Source organism: Drosophila suzukii, chromosome 2L, assembly GCF_043229965.1.
Source record: "Drosophila suzukii chromosome 2L, CBGP_Dsuzu_IsoJpt1.0, whole genome shotgun sequence".
NCBI classification, from domain to species: Eukaryota; Metazoa; Arthropoda; class Insecta; order Diptera; family Drosophilidae; genus Drosophila; species Drosophila suzukii.
In genome coordinates, this window is record NC_092080.1 from 25,915,219 (window position 1) to 25,934,490 (window position 19,272).

The window sequence follows — 19,272 nt, forward strand, 5'->3', positions numbered from 1 at the left end:
TTTCAATTTAAAACTTAGTACATTTCACTTGTCCAATTATCTTGTTAGGCCGTTAGCATTTTTTTCACATAAGTGTGGCTGCATTGATTTTAGCAGCTGTACCAGAGAATCTTAAAATGCAAGTCACAGAATGTTCGTGGACTAGCATTGCAGAAATTCGTTATCAATAGATGACCATGATTTAATAACTATACTATAAAGCTCCAGAATAAGTTCTTTAGAAAAAAAAAACTCAAATTGAACTTATATCACGAATTTGATTGGCAAATGGTATATTGAAAATGAAGTTCCTTTGGTAAAATGTGTTGTGGCCCTGAAAAGGGCCGTTTTGGATCTTTCTCCCCATACGCAGCAAGAGTAAATTACTTGGAGCTGGTGTACTTGGTGACAGCCTTGGTTCCCTCACTGACGGCGTGCTTGGCCAACTCTCCGGGCAGGAGCAGGCGAACAGCCGTTTGGATCTCCCGACTGGTTATGGTCGAGCGCTTGTTGTAGTGAGCCAGACGAGACGCCTCGGCAGCAATGCGCTCGAAGATATCATTCACAAAGCTGTTCATGATGCTCATCGCCTTCGACGAAATACCGGTGTCAGGGTGGACCTGCTTCAGGACCTTGTAAATGTAGATGGCGTAGCTCTCTTTCCTCTTGCGCTTCTTCTTCTTATCGGTCTTGGTGATGTTCTTCTGGGCTTTGCCAGCCTTCTTGGCTGCCTTTCCACTAGTTTTCGGCGGCATTATTCAATTCACTTATGATTTCACAAACACAACTCACTGATCATAATGGTGTCCAAGCGCGTTCATCTTTATACTTTTTTTCGAGCAATGTTTTCAGGTCTAAGGCACCCACCCCTAAATGAACGCGCAGGCAGACGCAAAAGTATAAATATGTGGCTACCCGGGGCTCGTCGAGCATTCGTTTTCAGTGTGTAAAGTGAACTAAGTGAAATACTCGTAAAGAAAAATGTCTGGTCGTGGAAAAGGTGGCAAAGTGAAGGGAAAGGCAAAGTCCCGCTCTAACCGTGCCGGTCTTCAGTTCCCAGTGGGCCGTATTCACCGTTTGCTCCGCAAGGGCAACTATGCCGAGCGAGTTGGGGCCGGCGCTCCAGTTTACCTGGCTGCTGTGATGGAATATCTGGCCGCTGAGGTTCTCGAATTGGCTGGCAATGCTGCTCGTGACAACAAGAAGACTAGGATTATTCCTCGTCATCTGCAGCTGGCCATCCGCAACGACGAGGAGTTGAACAAACTGCTCTCCGGCGTCACCATTGCCCAGGGTGGAGTGTTGCCCAACATCCAGGCTGTTCTGTTGCCCAAGAAGACCGAGAAGAAGGCTTAAACGTTTTAAATGCGGAGCCAATTACATACTTGTACATAAAAAACAAACCCAACCGTCCTTTTCAGGACGACCAAGTTTTTACCAAAGAAGTAAAGATTTTCCAATACGTATATCATATTATTAAAACAAGAAAATACGTTGAAATATCGATTGGGAAACAGAAGTAGGTTTTGTATATGCGTTGGTCCTATAGCACTTGGTCAGATATAAGATCTGGAATATTCTAAGAAGTTCGTCGCCAAAAAGACGCATTTCCTTTAATGCTGTATCTGCAAGCGGTACAGCTTCTACAAAACACTAACCTGAACCTCCCATTTGAAATTTCATTTTGGTTTAATGCAATATGTATATGCAGTATCAACTTTCGAGTTCCCGGTCAGTAGGCCAATGAATCAAAAAATTATTTGAATTTTTTCTCCTTCGAAAATTTGAATGGTGGTCCTGAAAAGGACCGATTGCTGAATGAAGTACAAGCTGTACCTAGTTTTTTAACCGCCGAAGCCGTATAGGGTGCGGCCTTGCCTCTTCAAGGCGTACACAACATCCATGGCTGTGACAGTCTTCCTCTTGGCGTGTTCGGTGTAGGTGACGGCATCGCGGATAACGTTCTCCAAGAACACCTTCAGGACGCCACGTGTTTCCTCGTAAATGAGTCCCGAGATGCGCTTTACACCGCCGCGACGAGCCAAACGGCGGATTGCTGGCTTAGTGATACCCTGAATGTTATCCCGCAGCACTTTGCGATGACGCTTGGCGCCTCCTTTTCCCAAGCCTTTTCCTCCTTTACCGCGACCAGTCATAACTCACTATTTTCTACTGTTAACACACTGCACGAAACGAAAGTCACTGAAGAACTAATTCCTTATTTTCGACGAACTCTTATTTATACCTAAAACCCCAGAAACACGAGCGAGTCCGAACGATATGTGCGTCCCGCTCTTCGCTCTCCGCTCTCTGTTCGACAAATGAGATGCCCTCTTCTTCCCTCTCTTTTCAATCCTCCTCGTTTTGCTATATAAGTAGGTTGCAAATGCAGCTAACGTTTATTGTGTTTTGAAACGTGAAGTGAACGTGAACAGCAGTGAACTCGAAAATGGCCCGTACCAAGCAAACCGCTCGGAAATCGACTGGTGGCAAGGCGCCACGCAAACAACTGGCTACTAAGGCCGCTCGCAAGAGCGCCCCAGCCACCGGAGGCGTGAAGAAGCCCCATCGGTATCGCCCTGGAACGGTTGCCCTGCGTGAGATCCGTCGATACCAGAAGAGTACCGAGCTCCTGATCCGCAAGCTGCCTTTCCAGCGTCTGGTGCGTGAAATCGCTCAGGACTTCAAGACTGACCTGCGATTCCAGAGCTCGGCGGTGATGGCTCTGCAGGAAGCTAGCGAGGCCTATCTGGTTGGCCTCTTTGAAGATACCAACTTGTGCGCCATTCATGCCAAGCGTGTCACCATCATGCCCAAAGACATCCAGTTGGCCCGTCGCATTCGCGGCGAGCGTGCTTAAGTGGCTGCCAATGCGCTAACATACTTTGTACAAATCGGTCCTTTTCAGGACCAGAAATTTCAATCAATGAGATACTAATTTTTATCTGCAGGCTTCAACCTTAAAATAAAGAAATTAACTTTTCGTCCCGTTCCTTCGTAAGTGAAATTATTAATTGTTTGTAACTTTTAGTGATTTGATAAAATTAATAAATAGTCGGAACACGTCGTTCGATTAGGATTGGGTGGGGTTTTTAATGTGATGGAGCTGCTATGCCGCAAGGATGGTCAAGACTTTCAAGCATCAGACAAAAACTAAACAAAAATTAGCTAGGCTAATGAATCTATTTGCTTAATAAAACAAAAACAGAATAAAAAATAAATTTTTTACATTGTCTTTTTAATGCTAAGTGCAACCTCCACGATATTTATATATATGGGTCACAAAATAAACTGTTAATAGGTATATATATTCCAGAAATTATATATCGTATTTTGTAATATCAGATTTATTTAATAGAATAGATTCAATTTGACTGTTGTACTTTTAATTTTATCACGTTTTTGAAAAAATTTCATTACTAATGTCGGCATGTTTTTAGAACGAGAGGGTTTTGTGGGACTACCACGATCAACATTAGACATTTAAGCACCAACAAAAAATCGAAAAACTTTTAAACGCTATCTGAAAATAAATCATATGCGTTAATGAATGCATAATGTTTTATAAAAAACAAGAAAAATATTATTAAGTATACTTTTTACATTTTTTTCTTAAATATTAACTCGAGTGCGGCCTCAATGGGATTCATATATGAAACACAAATTAGCAAAATTTGTAAAAACTGTTTATAAACATGCATCCAAAGCTGGATTGTCTTAAGCAAAGACATGATATATCTAAGAAAACATCATATAAATACAATATTTTAAATTATTTATATTTTTAACAGTCAGAAATCGATTGCCGAAAGTAACAACTTGGAACATGAATTAAAATACCTAAACTAAAGATAAGTAAATTTAATTGTAGTACTTATTTAAGTAAAAGGTTCAAATTTATTTTTTCATTAGCAAGTTACAAAATATTTCTAAGAAATCATATTTTAAAATGGGTTTTTAAAAAAATTGCTCATGTTACGAATGTCTATGTTGAAGTTGATTCGGCAATAAAAGGTTGCAAAAACCAGATACTAACGTTTTGAAAACATTACCTACTTAATAGATTATTTAAGAATGTAAAACAATAAAATGATTATTACATTTTAGGATCTTAAGCACTAAAAACAAGAAAATATGTCTGCACTTCAAACAAACATTAGCAGAGCAAATGCCTGATGCCAGACGCACAGTTAAAGTGCTCTCCTCCTCGATTCTCATCCGAACGAAGGAGGTTGGCAATAAGCGCGCGGGCCATTTTCTATACGAAAAAGTGTATTTTAGTGAAGAAAAATGTCTGAATCTGCAGTTGCAACGGCCGCTTCCCCAGTGGCTGCCCCGTCAGCGCCAGTTGAGAAGAAGGTGGCCACCAAAAAGGCATCTGGATCCGCTGCCCCAAAGGTGAAAAAGGCTGCTGCCCCGCCATCGCATCCGCCAACTCAACAAATGGTGGACGCATCCATCAAGAATTTGAAGGAACGTGGCGGCTCATCGCTTTTGGCAATCAAGAAATACATCACTGCCACCTATAAATGCGATGCCCAGAAGCTTGCTCCATTCATCAAGAAATACTTGAAATCGGCCGTGGTAAATGGAAAGCTGATCCAAACAAAGGGAAAGGGGGCGTCTGGCTCATTTAAACTGTCGGCCTCCGCCAAGAAGGATCCGAAGCCGAAGCCTGCGTCTGCTGAGAAGAAGGTGAAAAGCAAGAAGGTAGCCGTCAAGAAGACCGGATCCACCGCCAAGAAAGCTGCCGCCGGAGCTGACGACAAGAAGCCCAAGGCTAAGAAGGCTGTTGCCACCAAAAAGACCGCAGAGAAGAAGAAAACCGAGAAGGCGAAGGCCAAGGATGTCAAGAAAACTGGAACCGTAAAGGCGAAGCCAGCAGCAGCGAAGGCCAAGTCGACCGCAGCGAAGGCAAAGGCGGCGAAAGCACCAAAGGCCAAGCCAGCGGCGTCTGTTAAGCCTAAAAAGGCTGTGAAGAAAGCAGCTGCTCCTGCTACTGCTAAAAAGCCGAAAGCCAAAACTACGGCGGCCAAGAAGTAAATTGTGCAAAAGTACAGTACCTGGTACCTGCTCGCAATCGCTATTTTAGATTTCGAAATCTGAAATTAGTTTAAATAAGCCCTTTTCAGGGCTACAACGTTCGTGAACAAGAGAAAGGAACTTTCAATTTAAAACTTAGTACATTTCACTTGTCCAATTATCTTGTTAGGCCGTTAGCATTTTTTTCACATAAGTGTGGCTGCATTGATTTTAGCAGCTGTACCAGAGAATCTTAAAATGCAAGTCACAGAATGTTCGTGGACTAGCATTGCAGAAATTCGTTATCAATAGATGACCATGATTTAATAACTATACTATAAAGCTCCAGAATAAGTTCTTTAGAAAAAAAAAACTCAAATTGAACTTATATCACGAATTTGATTGGCAAATGGTATATTGAAAATGAAGTTCCTTTGGTAAAATGTGTTGTGGCCCTGAAAAGGGCCGTTTTGGATCTTTCTCCCCATACGCAGCAAGAGTAAATTACTTGGAGCTGGTGTACTTGGTGACAGCCTTGGTTCCCTCACTGACGGCGTGCTTGGCCAACTCTCCGGGCAGGAGCAGGCGAACAGCCGTTTGGATCTCCCGACTGGTTATGGTCGAGCGCTTGTTGTAGTGAGCCAGACGAGACGACTCTGGCAGGCAGACGCAAAAGTATAAATATGTGGCTACCCGGGGCTCGTCGAGCATTCGTTTTCAGTGTGTAAAGTGAACTAAGTGAAATACTCGTAAAGAAAAATGTCTGGTCGTGGAAAAGGTGGCAAAGTGAAGGGAAAGGCAAAGTCCCGCTCTAACCGTGCCGGTCTTCAGTTCCCAGTGGGCCGTATTCACCGTTTGCTCCGCAAGGGCAACTATGCCGAGCGAGTTGGGGCCGGCGCTCCAGTTTACCTGGCTGCTGTGATGGAATATCTGGCCGCTGAGGTTCTCGAATTGGCTGGCAATGCTGCTCGTGACAACAAGAAGACTAGGATTATTCCTCGTCATCTGCAGCTGGCCATCCGCAACGACGAGGAGTTGAACAAACTGCTCTCCGGCGTCACCATTGCCCAGGGTGGAGTGTTGCCCAACATCCAGGCTGTTCTGTTGCCCAAGAAGACCGAGAAGAAGGCTTAAACGTTTTAAATGCGGAGCCAATTACATACTTGTACATAAAAAACAAACCCAACCGTCCTTTTCAGGACGACCATGTTTTTACCAAAGAAGTAAAGATTTTCCAATACGTATATCATATTATTAAAACAAGAAAATACGTTGAAATATCGATTGGGAAACAGAAGTAGGTTTTGTATATGCGTTGGTCCTATAGCACTTGGTCAGATATAAGATCTGGAATATTCTAAGAAGTTCGTCGCCAAAAAGACGCATTTCCTTTAATGCTGTATCTGCAAGCGGTACAGCTTCTACAAAACACTAACCTGAACCTCCCATTTGAAATTTCATTTTGGTTTAATGCAATATGTATATGCAGTATCAACTTTCGAGTTCCCGGTCAGTAGGCCAATGAATCAAAAAATTATTTGAATTTTTTCTCCTTCGAAAATTTGAATGGTGGTCCTGAAAAGGACCGATTGCTGAATGAAGTGCAAGCTGTACCTAGTTTTTTAACCGCCGCAGCCGTATAGGGTGCGGCCTTGCCTCTTCAAGGCGTACACAACATCCATGGCTGTGACAGTCTTCCTCTTGGCGTGTTCGGTGTAGGTGACGGCATCGCGGATAACGTTCTCCAAGAACACCTTCAGGACGCCACGTGTTTCCTCGTAAATGAGTCCCGAGATGCGCTTTACACCGCCGCGACGAGCCAAACGGCGGATTGCTGGCTTAGTGATACCCTGAATGTTATCCCGCAGCACTTTGCGATGACGCTTGGCGCCTCCTTTTCCCAAGCCTTTTCCTCCTTTACCGCGACCAGTCATAACTCACTATTTTCTACTGTTAACACACTGCACGAAACGAAAGTCACTGAAGAACTAATTCCTTATTTTCGACGAACTCTTATTTATACCTAAAACCCCAGAAACACGAGCGAGTCCGAACGATATGTGCGTCCCGCTCTTCGCTCGCCGCTCTCTGTTCGACAAATGAGATGCCCTCTTCTTCCCTCTCTTTTCAATCCTCCTCGTTTTGCTATATAAGTAGGTTGCAAATGCAGCTAACGTTTATTGTGTTTTGAAACGTGAAGTGAACGTGAACAGCAGTGAACTCGAAAATGGCCCGTACCAAGCAAACCGCTCGGAAATCGACTGGTGGCAAGGCGCCACGCAAACAACTGGCTACTAAGGCCGCTCGCAAGAGCGCCCCAGCCACCGGAGGCGTGAAGAAGCCCCATCGGTATCGCCCTGGAACGGTTGCCCTGCGTGAGATCCGTCGATACCAGAAGAGTACCGAGCTCCTGATCCGCAAGCTGCCTTTCCAGCGTCTGGTGCGTGAAATCGCTCAGGACTTCAAGACTGACCTGCGATTCCAGAGCTCGGCGGTGATGGCTCTGCAGGAAGCTAGCGAGGCCTATCTGGTTGGCCTCTTTGAAGATACCAACTTGTGCGCCATTCATGCCAAGCGTGTCACCATCATGCCCAAAGACATCCAGTTGGCCCGTCGCATTCGCGGCGAGCGTGCTTAAGTGGCTGCCAATGCGCTAACATACTTTGTACAAATCGGTCCTTTTCAGGACCACAAATTTCAATCAATGAGATACTAATTTTTATCTGCAGGCTTCAACCTTAAAATAAAGAAATTAACTTTTCGTCCCGTTCCTTCGTAAGTGAAATTATTAATTGTTTGTAACTTTTAGTGATTTGATAAAATTAATAAATAGTCGGAACACGTCGTTCGATTAGGATTGGGTGGGGTTTTTAATGTGATGGAGCTGCTATGCCGCAAGGATGGTCAAGACTTTCAAGCATCAGACAAAAACTAAACAAAAATTAGCTAGGCTAATGAATCTATTTGCTTAATAAAACAAAAACAGAATAAAAAATAAATTTTTTACATTGTCTTTTTAATGCTAAGTGCAACCTCCACGATATTTATATATATGGGTCACAAAATAAACTGTTAATAGGTATATATATTCCAGAAATTATATATCGTATTTTGTAATATCAGATTTATTTAATAGAATAGATTCAATTTGACTGTTGTACTTTTAATTTTATCACGTTTTTGAAAAAATTTCATTACTAATGTCGGCATGTTTTTAGAACGAGAGGGTTTTGTGGGACTACCACGATCAACATTAGACATTTAAGCACCAACAAAAAATCGAAAAACTTTTAAACGCTATCTGAAAATAAATCATATGCGTTAATGAATGCATAATGTTTTATAAAAAACAAGAAAAATATTATTAAGTATACTTTTTACATTTTTTTCTTAAATATTAACTCGAGTGCGGCCTCAATGGGATTCATATATGAAACACAAATTAGCAAAATTTGTAAAAACTGTTTATAAACATGCATCCAAAGCTGGATTGTCTTAAGCAAAGACATGATATATCTAAGAAAACATCATATAAATACAATATTTTAAATTATTTATATTTTTAACAGTCAGAAATCGATTGCCGAAAGTAACAACTTGGAACATGAATTAAAATACCTAAACTAAAGATAAGTAAATTTAATTGTAGTACTTATTTAAGTAAAAGGTTCAAATTTATTTTTTCATTAGCAAGTTACAAAATATTTCTAAGAAATCATATTTTAAAATGGGTTTTTAAAAAAATTGCTCATGTTACGAATGTCTATGTTGAAGTTGATTCGGCAATAAAAGGTTGCAAAAACCAGATACTAACGTTTTGAAAACATTACCTACTTAATAGATTATTTAAGAATGTAAAACAATAAAATGATTATTACATTTTAGGATCTTAAGCACTAAAAACAAGAAAATATGTCTGCACTTCAAACAAACATTAGCAGAGCAAATGCCTGATGCCAGACGCACAGTTAAAGTGCTCTCCTCCTCGATTCTCATCCGAACGAAGGAGGTTGGCAATAAGCGCGCGGGCCATTTTCTATACGAAAAAGTGTATTTTAGTGAAGAAAAATGTCTGAATCTGCAGTTGCAACGGCCGCTTCCCCAGTGGCTGCCCCGTCAGCGCCAGTTGAGAAGAAGGTGGCCACCAAAAAGGCATCTGGATCCGCTGCCCCAAAGGTGAAAAAGGCTGCTGCCCCGCCATCGCATCCGCCAACTCAACAAATGGTGGACGCATCCATCAAGAATTTGAAGGAACGTGGCGGCTCATCGCTTTTGGCAATCAAGAAATACATCACTGCCACCTATAAATGCGATGCCCAGAAGCTTGCTCCATTCATCAAGAAATACTTGAAATCGGCCGTGGTAAATGGAAAGCTGATCCAAACAAAGGGAAAGGGGGCGTCTGGCTCATTTAAACTGTCGGCCTCCGCCAAGAAGGATCCGAAGCCGAAGCCTGCGTCTGCTGAGAAGAAGGTGAAAAGCAAGAAGGTAGCCGTCAAGAAGACCGGATCCACCGCCAAGAAAGCTGCCGCCGGAGCTGACGACAAGAAGCCCAAGGCTAAGAAGGCTGTTGCCACCAAAAAGACCGCAGAGAAGAAGAAAACCGAGAAGGCGAAGGCCAAGGATGTCAAGAAAACTGGAACCGTAAAGGCGAAGCCAGCAGCAGCGAAGGCCAAGTCGACCGCAGCGAAGGCAAAGGCGGCGAAAGCACCAAAGGCCAAGCCAGCGGCGTCTGTTAAGCCTAAAAAGGCTGTGAAGAAAGCAGCTGCTCCTGCTACTGCTAAAAAGCCGAAAGCCAAAACTACGGCGGCCAAGAAGTAAATTGTGCAAAAGTACAGTACCTGGTACCTGCTCGCAATCGCTATTTTAGATTTCGAAATCTGAAATTAGTTTAAATAAGCCCTTTTCAGGGCTACAACGTTCGTGAACAAGAGAAAGGAACTTTCAATTTAAAACTTAGTACATTTCACTTGTCCAATTATCTTGTTAGGCCGTTAGCATTTTTTTCACATAAGTGTGGCTGCATTGATTTTAGCAGCTGTACCAGAGAATCTTAAAATGCAAGTCACAGAATGTTCGTGGACTAGCATTGCAGAAATTCGTTATCAATAGATGACCATGATTTAATAACTATACTATAAAGCTCCAGAATAAGTTCTTTAGAAAAAAAAAACTCAAATTGAACTTATATCACGAATTTGATTGGCAAATGGTATATTGAAAATGAAGTTCCTTTGGTAAAATGTGTTGTGGCCCTGAAAAGGGCCGTTTTGGATCTTTCTCCCCATACGCAGCAAGAGTAAATTACTTGGAGCTGGTGTACTTGGTGACAGCCTTGGTTCCCTCACTGACGGCGTGCTTGGCCAACTCTCCGGGCAGGAGCAGGCGAACAGCCGTTTGGATCTCCCGACTGGTTATGGTCGAGCGCTTGTTGTAGTGAGCCAGACGAGACGACTCTGGCAGGCAGACGCAAAAGTATAAATATGTGGCTACCCGGGGCTCGTCGAGCATTCGTTTTCAGTGTGTAAAGTGAACTAAGTGAAATACTCGTAAAGAAAAATGTCTGGTCGTGGAAAAGGTGGCAAAGTGAAGGGAAAGGCAAAGTCCCGCTCTAACCGTGCCGGTCTTCAGTTCCCAGTGGGCCGTATTCACCGTTTGCTCCGCAAGGGCAACTATGCCGAGCGAGTTGGGGCCGGCGCTCCAGTTTACCTGGCTGCTGTGATGGAATATCTGGCCGCTGAGGTTCTCGAATTGGCTGGCAATGCTGCTCGTGACAACAAGAAGACTAGGATTATTCCTCGTCATCTGCAGCTGGCCATCCGCAACGACGAGGAGTTGAACAAACTGCTCTCCGGCGTCACCATTGCCCAGGGTGGAGTGTTGCCCAACATCCAGGCTGTTCTGTTGCCCAAGAAGACCGAGAAGAAGGCTTAAACGTTTTAAATGCGGAGCCAATTACATACTTGTACATAAAAAACAAACCCAACCGTCCTTTTCAGGACGACCATGTTTTTACCAAAGAAGTAAAGATTTTCCAATACGTATATCATATTATTAAAACAAGAAAATACGTTGAAATATCGATTGGGAAACAGAAGTAGGTTTTGTATATGCGTTGGTCCTATAGCACTTGGTCAGATATAAGATCTGGAATATTCTAAGAAGTTCGTCGCCAAAAAGACGCATTTCCTTTAATGCTGTATCTGCAAGCGGTACAGCTTCTACAAAACACTAACCTGAACCTCCCATTTGAAATTTCATTTTGGTTTAATGCAATATGTATATGCAGTATCAACTTTCGAGTTCCCGGTCAGTAGGCCAATGAATCAAAAAATTATTTGAATTTTTTCTCCTTCGAAAATTTGAATGGTGGTCCTGAAAAGGACCGATTGCTGAATGAAGTGCAAGCTGTACCTAGTTTTTTAACCGCCGCAGCCGTATAGGGTGCGGCCTTGCCTCTTCAAGGCGTACACAACATCCATGGCTGTGACAGTCTTCCTCTTGGCGTGTTCGGTGTAGGTGACGGCATCGCGGATAACGTTCTCCAAGAACACCTTCAGGACGCCACGTGTTTCCTCGTAAATGAGTCCCGAGATGCGCTTTACACCGCCGCGACGAGCCAAACGGCGGATTGCTGGCTTAGTGATACCCTGAATGTTATCCCGCAGCACTTTGCGATGACGCTTGGCGCCTCCTTTTCCCAAGCCTTTTCCTCCTTTACCGCGACCAGTCATAACTCACTATTTTCTACTGTTAACACACTGCACGAAACGAAAGTCACTGAAGAACTAATTCCTTATTTTCGACGAACTCTTATTTATACCTAAAACCCCAGAAACACGAGCGAGTCCGAACGATATGTGCGTCCCGCTCTTCGCTCGCCGCTCTCTGTTCGACAAATGAGATGCCCTCTTCTTCCCTCTCTTTTCAATCCTCCTCGTTTTGCTATATAAGTAGGTTGCAAATGCAGCTAACGTTTATTGTGTTTTGAAACGTGAAGTGAACGTGAACAGCAGTGAACTCGAAAATGGCCCGTACCAAGCAAACCGCTCGGAAATCGACTGGTGGCAAGGCGCCACGCAAACAACTGGCTACTAAGGCCGCTCGCAAGAGCGCCCCAGCCACCGGAGGCGTGAAGAAGCCCCATCGGTATCGCCCTGGAACGGTTGCCCTGCGTGAGATCCGTCGATACCAGAAGAGTACCGAGCTCCTGATCCGCAAGCTGCCTTTCCAGCGTCTGGTGCGTGAAATCGCTCAGGACTTCAAGACTGACCTGCGATTCCAGAGCTCGGCGGTGATGGCTCTGCAGGAAGCTAGCGAGGCCTATCTGGTTGGCCTCTTTGAAGATACCAACTTGTGCGCCATTCATGCCAAGCGTGTCACCATCATGCCCAAAGACATCCAGTTGGCCCGTCGCATTCGCGGCGAGCGTGCTTAAGTGGCTGCCAATGCGCTAACATACTTTGTACAAATCGGTCCTTTTCAGGACCACAAATTTCAATCAATGAGATACTAATTTTTATCTGCAGGCTTCAACCTTAAAATAAAGAAATTAACTTTTCGTCCCGTTCCTTCGTAAGTGAAATTATTAATTGTTTGTAACTTTTAGTGATTTGATAAAATTAATAAATAGTCGGAACACGTCGTTCGATTAGGATTGGGTGGGGTTTTTAATGTGATGGAGCTGCTATGCCGCAAGGATGGTCAAGACTTTCAAGCATCAGACAAAAACTAAACAAAAATTAGCTAGGCTAATGAATCTATTTGCTTAATAAAACAAAAACAGAATAAAAAATAAATTTTTTACATTGTCTTTTTAATGCTAAGTGCAACCTCCACGATATTTATATATATGGGTCACAAAATAAACTGTTAATAGGTATATATATTCCAGAAATTATATATCGTATTTTGTAATATCAGATTTATTTAATAGAATAGATTCAATTTGACTGTTGTACTTTTAATTTTATCACGTTTTTGAAAAAATTTCATTACTAATGTCGGCATGTTTTTAGAACGAGAGGGTTTTGTGGGACTACCACGATCAACATTAGACATTTAAGCACCAACAAAAAATCGAAAAACTTTTAAACGCTATCTGAAAATAAATCATATGCGTTAATGAATGCATAATGTTTTATAAAAAACAAGAAAAATATTATTAAGTATACTTTTTACATTTTTTTCTTAAATATTAACTCGAGTGCGGCCTCAATGGGATTCATATATGAAACACAAATTAGCAAAATTTGTAAAAACTGTTTATAAACATGCATCCAAAGCTGGATTGTCTTAAGCAAAGACATGATATATCTAAGAAAACATCATATAAATACAATATTTTAAATTATTTATATTTTTAACAGTCAGAAATCGATTGCCGAAAGTAACAACTTGGAACATGAATTAAAATACCTAAACTAAAGATAAGTAAATTTAATTGTAGTACTTATTTAAGTAAAAGGTTCAAATTTATTTTTTCATTAGCAAGTTACAAAATATTTCTAAGAAATCATATTTTAAAATGGGTTTTTAAAAAAATTGCTCATGTTACGAATGTCTATGTTGAAGTTGATTCGGCAATAAAAGGTTGCAAAAACCAGATACTAACGTTTTGAAAACATTACCTACTTAATAGATTATTTAAGAATGTAAAACAATAAAATGATTATTACATTTTAGGATCTTAAGCACTAAAAACAAGAAAATATGTCTGCACTTCAAACAAACATTAGCAGAGCAAATGCCTGATGCCAGACGCACAGTTAAAGTGCTCTCCTCCTCGATTCTCATCCGAACGAAGGAGGTTGGCAATAAGCGCGCGGGCCATTTTCTATACGAAAAAGTGTATTTTAGTGAAGAAAAATGTCTGAATCTGCAGTTGCAACGGCCGCTTCCCCAGTGGCTGCCCCGTCAGCGCCAGTTGAGAAGAAGGTGGCCACCAAAAAGGCATCTGGATCCGCTGCCCCAAAGGTGAAAAAGGCTGCTGCCCCGCCATCGCATCCGCCAACTCAACAAATGGTGGACGCATCCATCAAGAATTTGAAGGAACGTGGCGGCTCATCGCTTTTGGCAATCAAGAAATACATCACTGCCACCTATAAATGCGATGCCCAGAAGCTTGCTCCATTCATCAAGAAATACTTGAAATCGGCCGTGGTAAATGGAAAGCTGATCCAAACAAAGGGAAAGGGGGCGTCTGGCTCATTTAAACTGTCGGCCTCCGCCAAGAAGGATCCGAAGCCGAAGCCTGCGTCTGCTGAGAAGAAGGTGAAAAGCAAGAAGGTAGCCGTCAAGAAGACCGGATCCACCGCCAAGAAAGCTGCCGCCGGAGCTGACGACAAGAAGCCCAAGGCTAAGAAGGCTGTTGCCACCAAAAAGACCGCAGAGAAGAAGAAAACCGAGAAGGCGAAGGCCAAGGATGTCAAGAAAACTGGAACCGTAAAGGCGAAGCCAGCAGCAGCGAAGGCCAAGTCGACCGCAGCGAAGGCAAAGGCGGCGAAAGCACCAAAGGCCAAGCCAGCGGCGTCTGTTAAGCCTAAAAAGGCTGTGAAGAAAGCAGCTGCTCCTGCTACTGCTAAAAAGCCGAAAGCCAAAACTACGGCGGCCAAGAAGTAAATTGTGCAAAAGTACAGTACCTGGTACCTGCTCGCAATCGCTATTTTAGATTTCGAAATCTGAAATTAGTTTAAATAAGCCGTTTTCAGGGCTACAACGTTCGTGAACAAGAGAAAGGAACTTTCAATTTAAAACTTAGTACATTTCACTTGTCCAATTATCTTGTTAGGCCGTTAGCATTTTTTTCACATAAGTGTGGCTGCATTGATTTTAGCAGCTGTACCAGAGAATCTTAAAATGCAAGTCACAGAATGTTCGTGGACTAGCATTGCAGAAATTCGTTATCAATAGATGACCATGATTTAATAACTATACTATAAAGCTCCAGAATAAGTTCTTTAGAAAAAAAAAACTCAAATTGAACTTATATCACGAATTTGATTGGCAAATGGTATATTGAAAATGAAGTTCCTTTGGTAAAATGTGTTGTGGCCCTGAAAAGGGCCGTTTTGGATCTTTCTCCCCATACGCAGCAAGAGTAAATTACTTGGAGCTGGTGTACTTGGTGACAGCCTTGGTTCCCTCACTGACGGCGTGCTTGGCCAACTCTCCGGGCAGGAGCAGGCGAACAGCCGTTTGGATCTCCCGACTGGTTATGGTCGAGCGCTTGTTGTAGTGAGCCAGACGAGACGCCTCGGCAGCAATGCGCTCGAAGATATCATTCACAAAGCTGTTCATGATGCTCATCGCCTTCGACGAAATACCGGTGTCAGGGTGGACCTGCTTCAGGACCTTGTAAATGTAGATGGCGTAGCTCTCTTTCCTCTTGCGCTTCTTCTTCTTATCGGTCTTGGTGATGTTCTTCTGGGCTTTGCCAGCCTTCTTGGCTGCCTTTCCACTAGTTTTCGGCGGCATTATTCACTTCACTTATGATTTCACAAACACAACTCACTGCTCATTATGGTGTCCAAGCGCGTTCATCTTTATACTTTTTTTCGAGCAATGTTTTCAGGTCTAAGGCACCCACCCCTAAATGAACGCGCAGGCAGACGCAAAAGTATAAATATGTGGCTACCCGGGGCTCGTCGAGCATTCGTTTTCAGTGTGTAAAGTGAACTAAGTGAAATACTCGTAAAGAAAAATGTCTGGTCGTGGAAAAGGTGGCAAAGTGAAGGGAAAGGCAAAGTCCCGCTCTAACCGTGCCGGTCTTCAGTTCCCAGTGGGCCGTATTCACCGTTTGCTCCGCAAGGGCAACTATGCCGAGCGAGTTGGGGCCGGCGCTCCAGTTTACCTGGCTGCTGTGATGGAATATCTGGCCGCTGAGGTTCTCGAATTGGCTGGCAATGCTGCTCGTGACAACAAGAAGACTAGGATTATTCCTCGTCATCTGCAGCTGGCCATCCGCAACGACGAGGAGTTGAACAAACTGCTCTCCGGCGTCACCATTGCCCAGGGTGGAGTGTTGCCCAACATCCAGGCTGTTCTGTTGCCCAAGAAGACCGAGAAGAAGGCTTAAACGTTTTAAATGCGGAGCCAATTACATACTTGTACATAAAAAACAAACCCAACCGTCCTTTTCAGGACGACCAAGTTTTTACCAAAGAAGTAAAGATTTTCCAATACGTATATCATAATATTAAAACAAGAAAATACGTTGAAATATCGATTGGGAAACAGAAGTAGGTTTTGTATATGCGTTGGTCCTATAGCACTTGGTCAGATATAAGATCTGGAATATTCTAAGAAGTTCGTCGCCAAAAAGACGCATTTCCTTTAATGCTGTATCTGCAAGCGGTACAGCTTCTACAAAACACTAACCTGAACCTCCCATTTGAAATTTCATTTTGGTTTAATGCAATATGTATATGCAGTATCAACTTTCGAGTTCCCGGTCAGTAGGCCAATGAATCAAAAAATTATTTGAATTTTTTCTCCTTCGAAAATTTGAATGGTGGTCCTGAAAAGGACCGATTGCTGAATGAAGTACAAGTAGGCCTAGTTTTTTAACCGCCGAAGCCGTATAGGGTGCGGCCTTGCCTCTTCAAGGCGTACACAACATCCATGGCTGTGACAGTCTTCCTCTTGGCGTGTTCGGTGTAGGTGACGGCATCGCGGATAACGTTCTCCAAGAACACCTTCAGGACGCCACGTGTTTCCTCGTAAATGAGTCCCGAGATGCGCTTTACACCGCCGCGACGAGCCAAACGGCGGATTGCTGGCTTAGTGATACCCTGAATGTTATCCCGCAGCACTTTGCGATGACGCTTGGCGCCTCCTTTTCCCAAGCCTTTTCCTCCTTTACCGCGACCAGTCATAACTCACTATTTTCTACTGTTAACACACTGCACGAAACGAAAGTCACTGAAGAACTAATTCCTTATTTTCGACGAACTCTTATTTATACCTAAAACCCCAGAAACACGAGCGAGTCCGAACGATATGTGCGTCCCGCTCTTCGCTCTCCGCTCTCTGTTCGACAAATGAGATGCCCTCTTCTTCCCTCTCTTTTCAATCCTCCTCGTTTTGCTATATAAGTAGGTTGCAAATGCAGCTAACGTTTATTGTGTTTTGAAACGTGAACAGCAGTGAACTCGAAAATGGCCCGTACCAAGCAAACCGCTCGGAAATCGACTGGTGGCAAGGCGCCACGCAAACAACTGGCTACTAAGGCCGCTCGCAAGAGCGCCCCAGCCACCGGAGGCGTGAAGAAGCCCCATCGGTATCGCCCTGGAACGGTTGCCCTGCGTGAGATCCGTCGATACCAGAAGAGTACCGAGCTCCTGATCCGCAAGCTGCCTTTCCAGCGTCTGGTGCGTGAAATCGCTCAGGACTTCAAGACTGACCTGCGATTCCAGAGCTCGGCGGTGATGGCTCTGCAGGAAGCTAGCGAGGCCTATCTGGTTGGCCTCTTTGAAGATACCAACTTGTGCGCCATTCATGCCAAGCGTGTCACCATCATGCCCAAAGACATCCAGTTGGCCCGTCGCATTCGCGGCGAGCGTGCTTAAGTGGCTGCCAATGCGCTAACATACTTTGTACAAATCGGTCCTTTTCAGGACCACAAATTTCAATCAATGAGATACTAATTTTTATCTGCAGGCTTCAACCTTAAAATAAAGAAATTAACTTTTCGTCCCGTTCCTTCGTAAGTGAAATTATTAATTGTTTGTAACTTTTAGTGATTTGATAAAATTAATAAATAGTCGGAACACGTCGTTCGATTAGGATTGGGTGGGGTTTTTAATGTGATGGAGCTGCTATGCCGCAAGGATGGTCAAGACTTTCAAGCATCAGACAAAAACTAAACAAAAATTAGCTAGGCTAATGAATCTATTTGCTTAATAAAACAAAAACAGAATAAACAAGGAAGAACGCTATAGTCGAGTACCTCGACTATCAGATACCCGTTACTCAGCTAAATAGGGATATGCAAGTAGCAAAGCGAGATTAAAATGCGCCACCTACCGGCGGTATACAGATTTAAGCGTTATGGGCGTTAGAGTGGGCGTGGCAAATTTTTTTTTGGACCAATCGATAGGTATTGACAAGACCAATACATTTCAGTTAAATTTGTTTATCTAGCATGAAAATTGTGGGCGTCACAGGTTTTCGCGGTTTGTGGGCGGTAAAGTGGGCCTGGAAAACTTTTTTTTGGACCAATCGATAGGTATTGATGAGAACAATACATTTCAGTTAAAATTTTTTATCTAGCATGAAAATTGTGGGCGACACAGGTTTTCGCGGTTTGTGGGCGTTAAAGTGGGCGTGGCAAACTTTTTTTTGGGTCAATCGATAGGTATTGATGAGAACAATACATTTCAGTTAAAATTTTCTATCTAGCATCAAAACTGTATGAGCCACAGTTTTGGGCGGTTTGTGGGCGTTAGAGTGGGCGTGGCACTCTACTGAAACAAACTTGCGCTGCGCAGGAATCTCAGGAATCTGCGTGCCTAATCCCAGTATTGTAACTCTCATAGATTCCGAGATCTCAGCGTTCATACGGACAGACGGACAGACGGACAGACGGACAGACGGACATGGCTAGATCGACTCGGCTAGTGATCCTGATCAAGAATATATATACTTTATGGGGTCGGAAACGCTTCCTTCTGCCTGTTACATACTTTCCGACGAATCTAGTATACCCTTTTACTCTACGAGTAACGGGTATAAAAATAAATTTTTTACATTGTCTTTTTAATGCTAAGTGCAACCTCCACGATATTTATATATATGGGTCACAAAATAAACTGTTAATAGGTATATATATTCCAGAAATTATATATCGTATTTTGTAATATCAGATTTATTTAATAGAATAGATTCAATTTGACTGTTGTACTTTTAATTTTATCACGTTTTTGAAAAAATTTCATTACTAATGTCGGCATGTTTTTAGAACGAGAGGGTTTTGTGGGACTACCACGATCAACATTAGACATTTAAGCACCAACAAAAAATCGAAAAACTTTTAAACGCTATCTGAAAATAAATCATATGCGTTAATGAATGCATAATGTTTTATAAAAAACAAGAAAAATATTATTAAGTATACTTTTTACATTTTTTTCTTAAATATTAACTCGAGTGCGGCCTCAATGGGATTCATATATGAAACACAAATTAGCAAAATTTGTAAAAACTGTTTATAAACATGCATCCAAAGCTGGATTGTCTTAAGCAAAGACATGATATATCTAAGAAAACATC

The 19,272-nt window shown here is 42.7% G+C and overlaps 17 protein-coding genes across 17 annotated transcripts; 11 read left to right on the plus strand and 6 right to left on the minus strand.

Moving 5' to 3' along the window:
* Positions 1-330: 330 nt before the first annotated feature.
* On the minus strand, positions 331-734 carry LOC139352432 (histone H2B). The gene has a single exon (XM_070994539.1). The coding sequence runs from the start codon at positions 732-734 to the stop codon at positions 363-365; it is 372 nt and encodes a 123-aa protein (XP_070850640.1). The 3' UTR covers positions 331-362.
* Positions 735-960: 226 nt separating this feature from the next.
* LOC139352256 (histone H2A) lies at positions 961-1,335 on the plus strand. The gene has a single exon (XM_070994335.1). It carries the CDS (start codon positions 961-963, stop codon positions 1,333-1,335), a length of 375 nt encoding a protein of 124 aa, XP_070850436.1.
* A 488-nt stretch (positions 1,336-1,823) lies between these two features.
* On the minus strand, positions 1,824-2,135 carry LOC139352433 (histone H4). Its single transcript, XM_070994540.1, has one exon. It carries the CDS (start codon positions 2,133-2,135, stop codon positions 1,824-1,826), a length of 312 nt encoding a protein of 103 aa, XP_070850641.1.
* Positions 2,136-2,428: 293 nt separating this feature from the next.
* On the plus strand, positions 2,429-2,839 carry LOC139352257 (histone H3). Its single transcript, XM_070994336.1, has one exon. The coding sequence runs from the start codon at positions 2,429-2,431 to the stop codon at positions 2,837-2,839; it is 411 nt and encodes a 136-aa protein (XP_070850437.1).
* Positions 2,840-4,269: 1,430 nt separating this feature from the next.
* On the plus strand, positions 4,270-5,097 carry LOC139352434 (histone H1-like). Its single transcript, XM_070994541.1, has one exon. The coding sequence runs from the start codon at positions 4,270-4,272 to the stop codon at positions 5,020-5,022; it is 753 nt and encodes a 250-aa protein (XP_070850642.1). The 3' UTR covers positions 5,023-5,097.
* Positions 5,098-5,760: 663 nt separating this feature from the next.
* On the plus strand, positions 5,761-6,135 carry LOC139352258 (histone H2A). The gene has a single exon (XM_070994337.1). The coding sequence runs from the start codon at positions 5,761-5,763 to the stop codon at positions 6,133-6,135; it is 375 nt and encodes a 124-aa protein (XP_070850438.1).
* Positions 6,136-6,623: 488 nt separating this feature from the next.
* On the minus strand, positions 6,624-6,935 carry LOC139352259 (histone H4-like). The gene has a single exon (XM_070994338.1). The coding sequence runs from the start codon at positions 6,933-6,935 to the stop codon at positions 6,624-6,626; it is 312 nt and encodes a 103-aa protein (XP_070850439.1).
* A 293-nt stretch (positions 6,936-7,228) lies between these two features.
* On the plus strand, positions 7,229-7,639 carry LOC139352260 (histone H3). Its single transcript, XM_070994339.1, has one exon. It carries the CDS (start codon positions 7,229-7,231, stop codon positions 7,637-7,639), a length of 411 nt encoding a protein of 136 aa, XP_070850440.1.
* Positions 7,640-9,069: 1,430 nt separating this feature from the next.
* LOC139352435 (histone H1-like) lies at positions 9,070-9,897 on the plus strand. Its single transcript, XM_070994542.1, has one exon. The coding sequence runs from the start codon at positions 9,070-9,072 to the stop codon at positions 9,820-9,822; it is 753 nt and encodes a 250-aa protein (XP_070850643.1). The 3' UTR covers positions 9,823-9,897.
* A 663-nt stretch (positions 9,898-10,560) lies between these two features.
* LOC139352261 (histone H2A) lies at positions 10,561-10,935 on the plus strand. The gene has a single exon (XM_070994340.1). It carries the CDS (start codon positions 10,561-10,563, stop codon positions 10,933-10,935), a length of 375 nt encoding a protein of 124 aa, XP_070850441.1.
* A 488-nt stretch (positions 10,936-11,423) lies between these two features.
* Positions 11,424-11,735, minus strand: LOC139352262 (histone H4-like). The gene has a single exon (XM_070994341.1). The coding sequence runs from the start codon at positions 11,733-11,735 to the stop codon at positions 11,424-11,426; it is 312 nt and encodes a 103-aa protein (XP_070850442.1).
* Positions 11,736-12,028: 293 nt separating this feature from the next.
* On the plus strand, positions 12,029-12,439 carry LOC139352263 (histone H3). The gene has a single exon (XM_070994342.1). The coding sequence runs from the start codon at positions 12,029-12,031 to the stop codon at positions 12,437-12,439; it is 411 nt and encodes a 136-aa protein (XP_070850443.1).
* A 1,430-nt stretch (positions 12,440-13,869) lies between these two features.
* Positions 13,870-14,697, plus strand: LOC139352454 (histone H1-like). The gene has a single exon (XM_070994560.1). The coding sequence runs from the start codon at positions 13,870-13,872 to the stop codon at positions 14,620-14,622; it is 753 nt and encodes a 250-aa protein (XP_070850661.1). The 3' UTR covers positions 14,623-14,697.
* Positions 14,698-15,073: 376 nt separating this feature from the next.
* Positions 15,074-15,504, minus strand: LOC139352436 (histone H2B). Its single transcript, XM_070994543.1, has one exon. The coding sequence runs from the start codon at positions 15,475-15,477 to the stop codon at positions 15,106-15,108; it is 372 nt and encodes a 123-aa protein (XP_070850644.1). The 5' UTR covers positions 15,478-15,504; the 3' UTR covers positions 15,074-15,105.
* A 199-nt stretch (positions 15,505-15,703) lies between these two features.
* Positions 15,704-16,078, plus strand: LOC139352264 (histone H2A). Its single transcript, XM_070994343.1, has one exon. The coding sequence runs from the start codon at positions 15,704-15,706 to the stop codon at positions 16,076-16,078; it is 375 nt and encodes a 124-aa protein (XP_070850444.1).
* Positions 16,079-16,565: 487 nt separating this feature from the next.
* LOC139352437 (histone H4) lies at positions 16,566-16,877 on the minus strand. The gene has a single exon (XM_070994544.1). The coding sequence runs from the start codon at positions 16,875-16,877 to the stop codon at positions 16,566-16,568; it is 312 nt and encodes a 103-aa protein (XP_070850645.1).
* Positions 16,878-17,159: 282 nt separating this feature from the next.
* On the plus strand, positions 17,160-17,570 carry LOC139352265 (histone H3). Its single transcript, XM_070994344.1, has one exon. It carries the CDS (start codon positions 17,160-17,162, stop codon positions 17,568-17,570), a length of 411 nt encoding a protein of 136 aa, XP_070850445.1.
* The last annotated feature ends 1,702 nt before the right edge of the window (positions 17,571-19,272 follow it).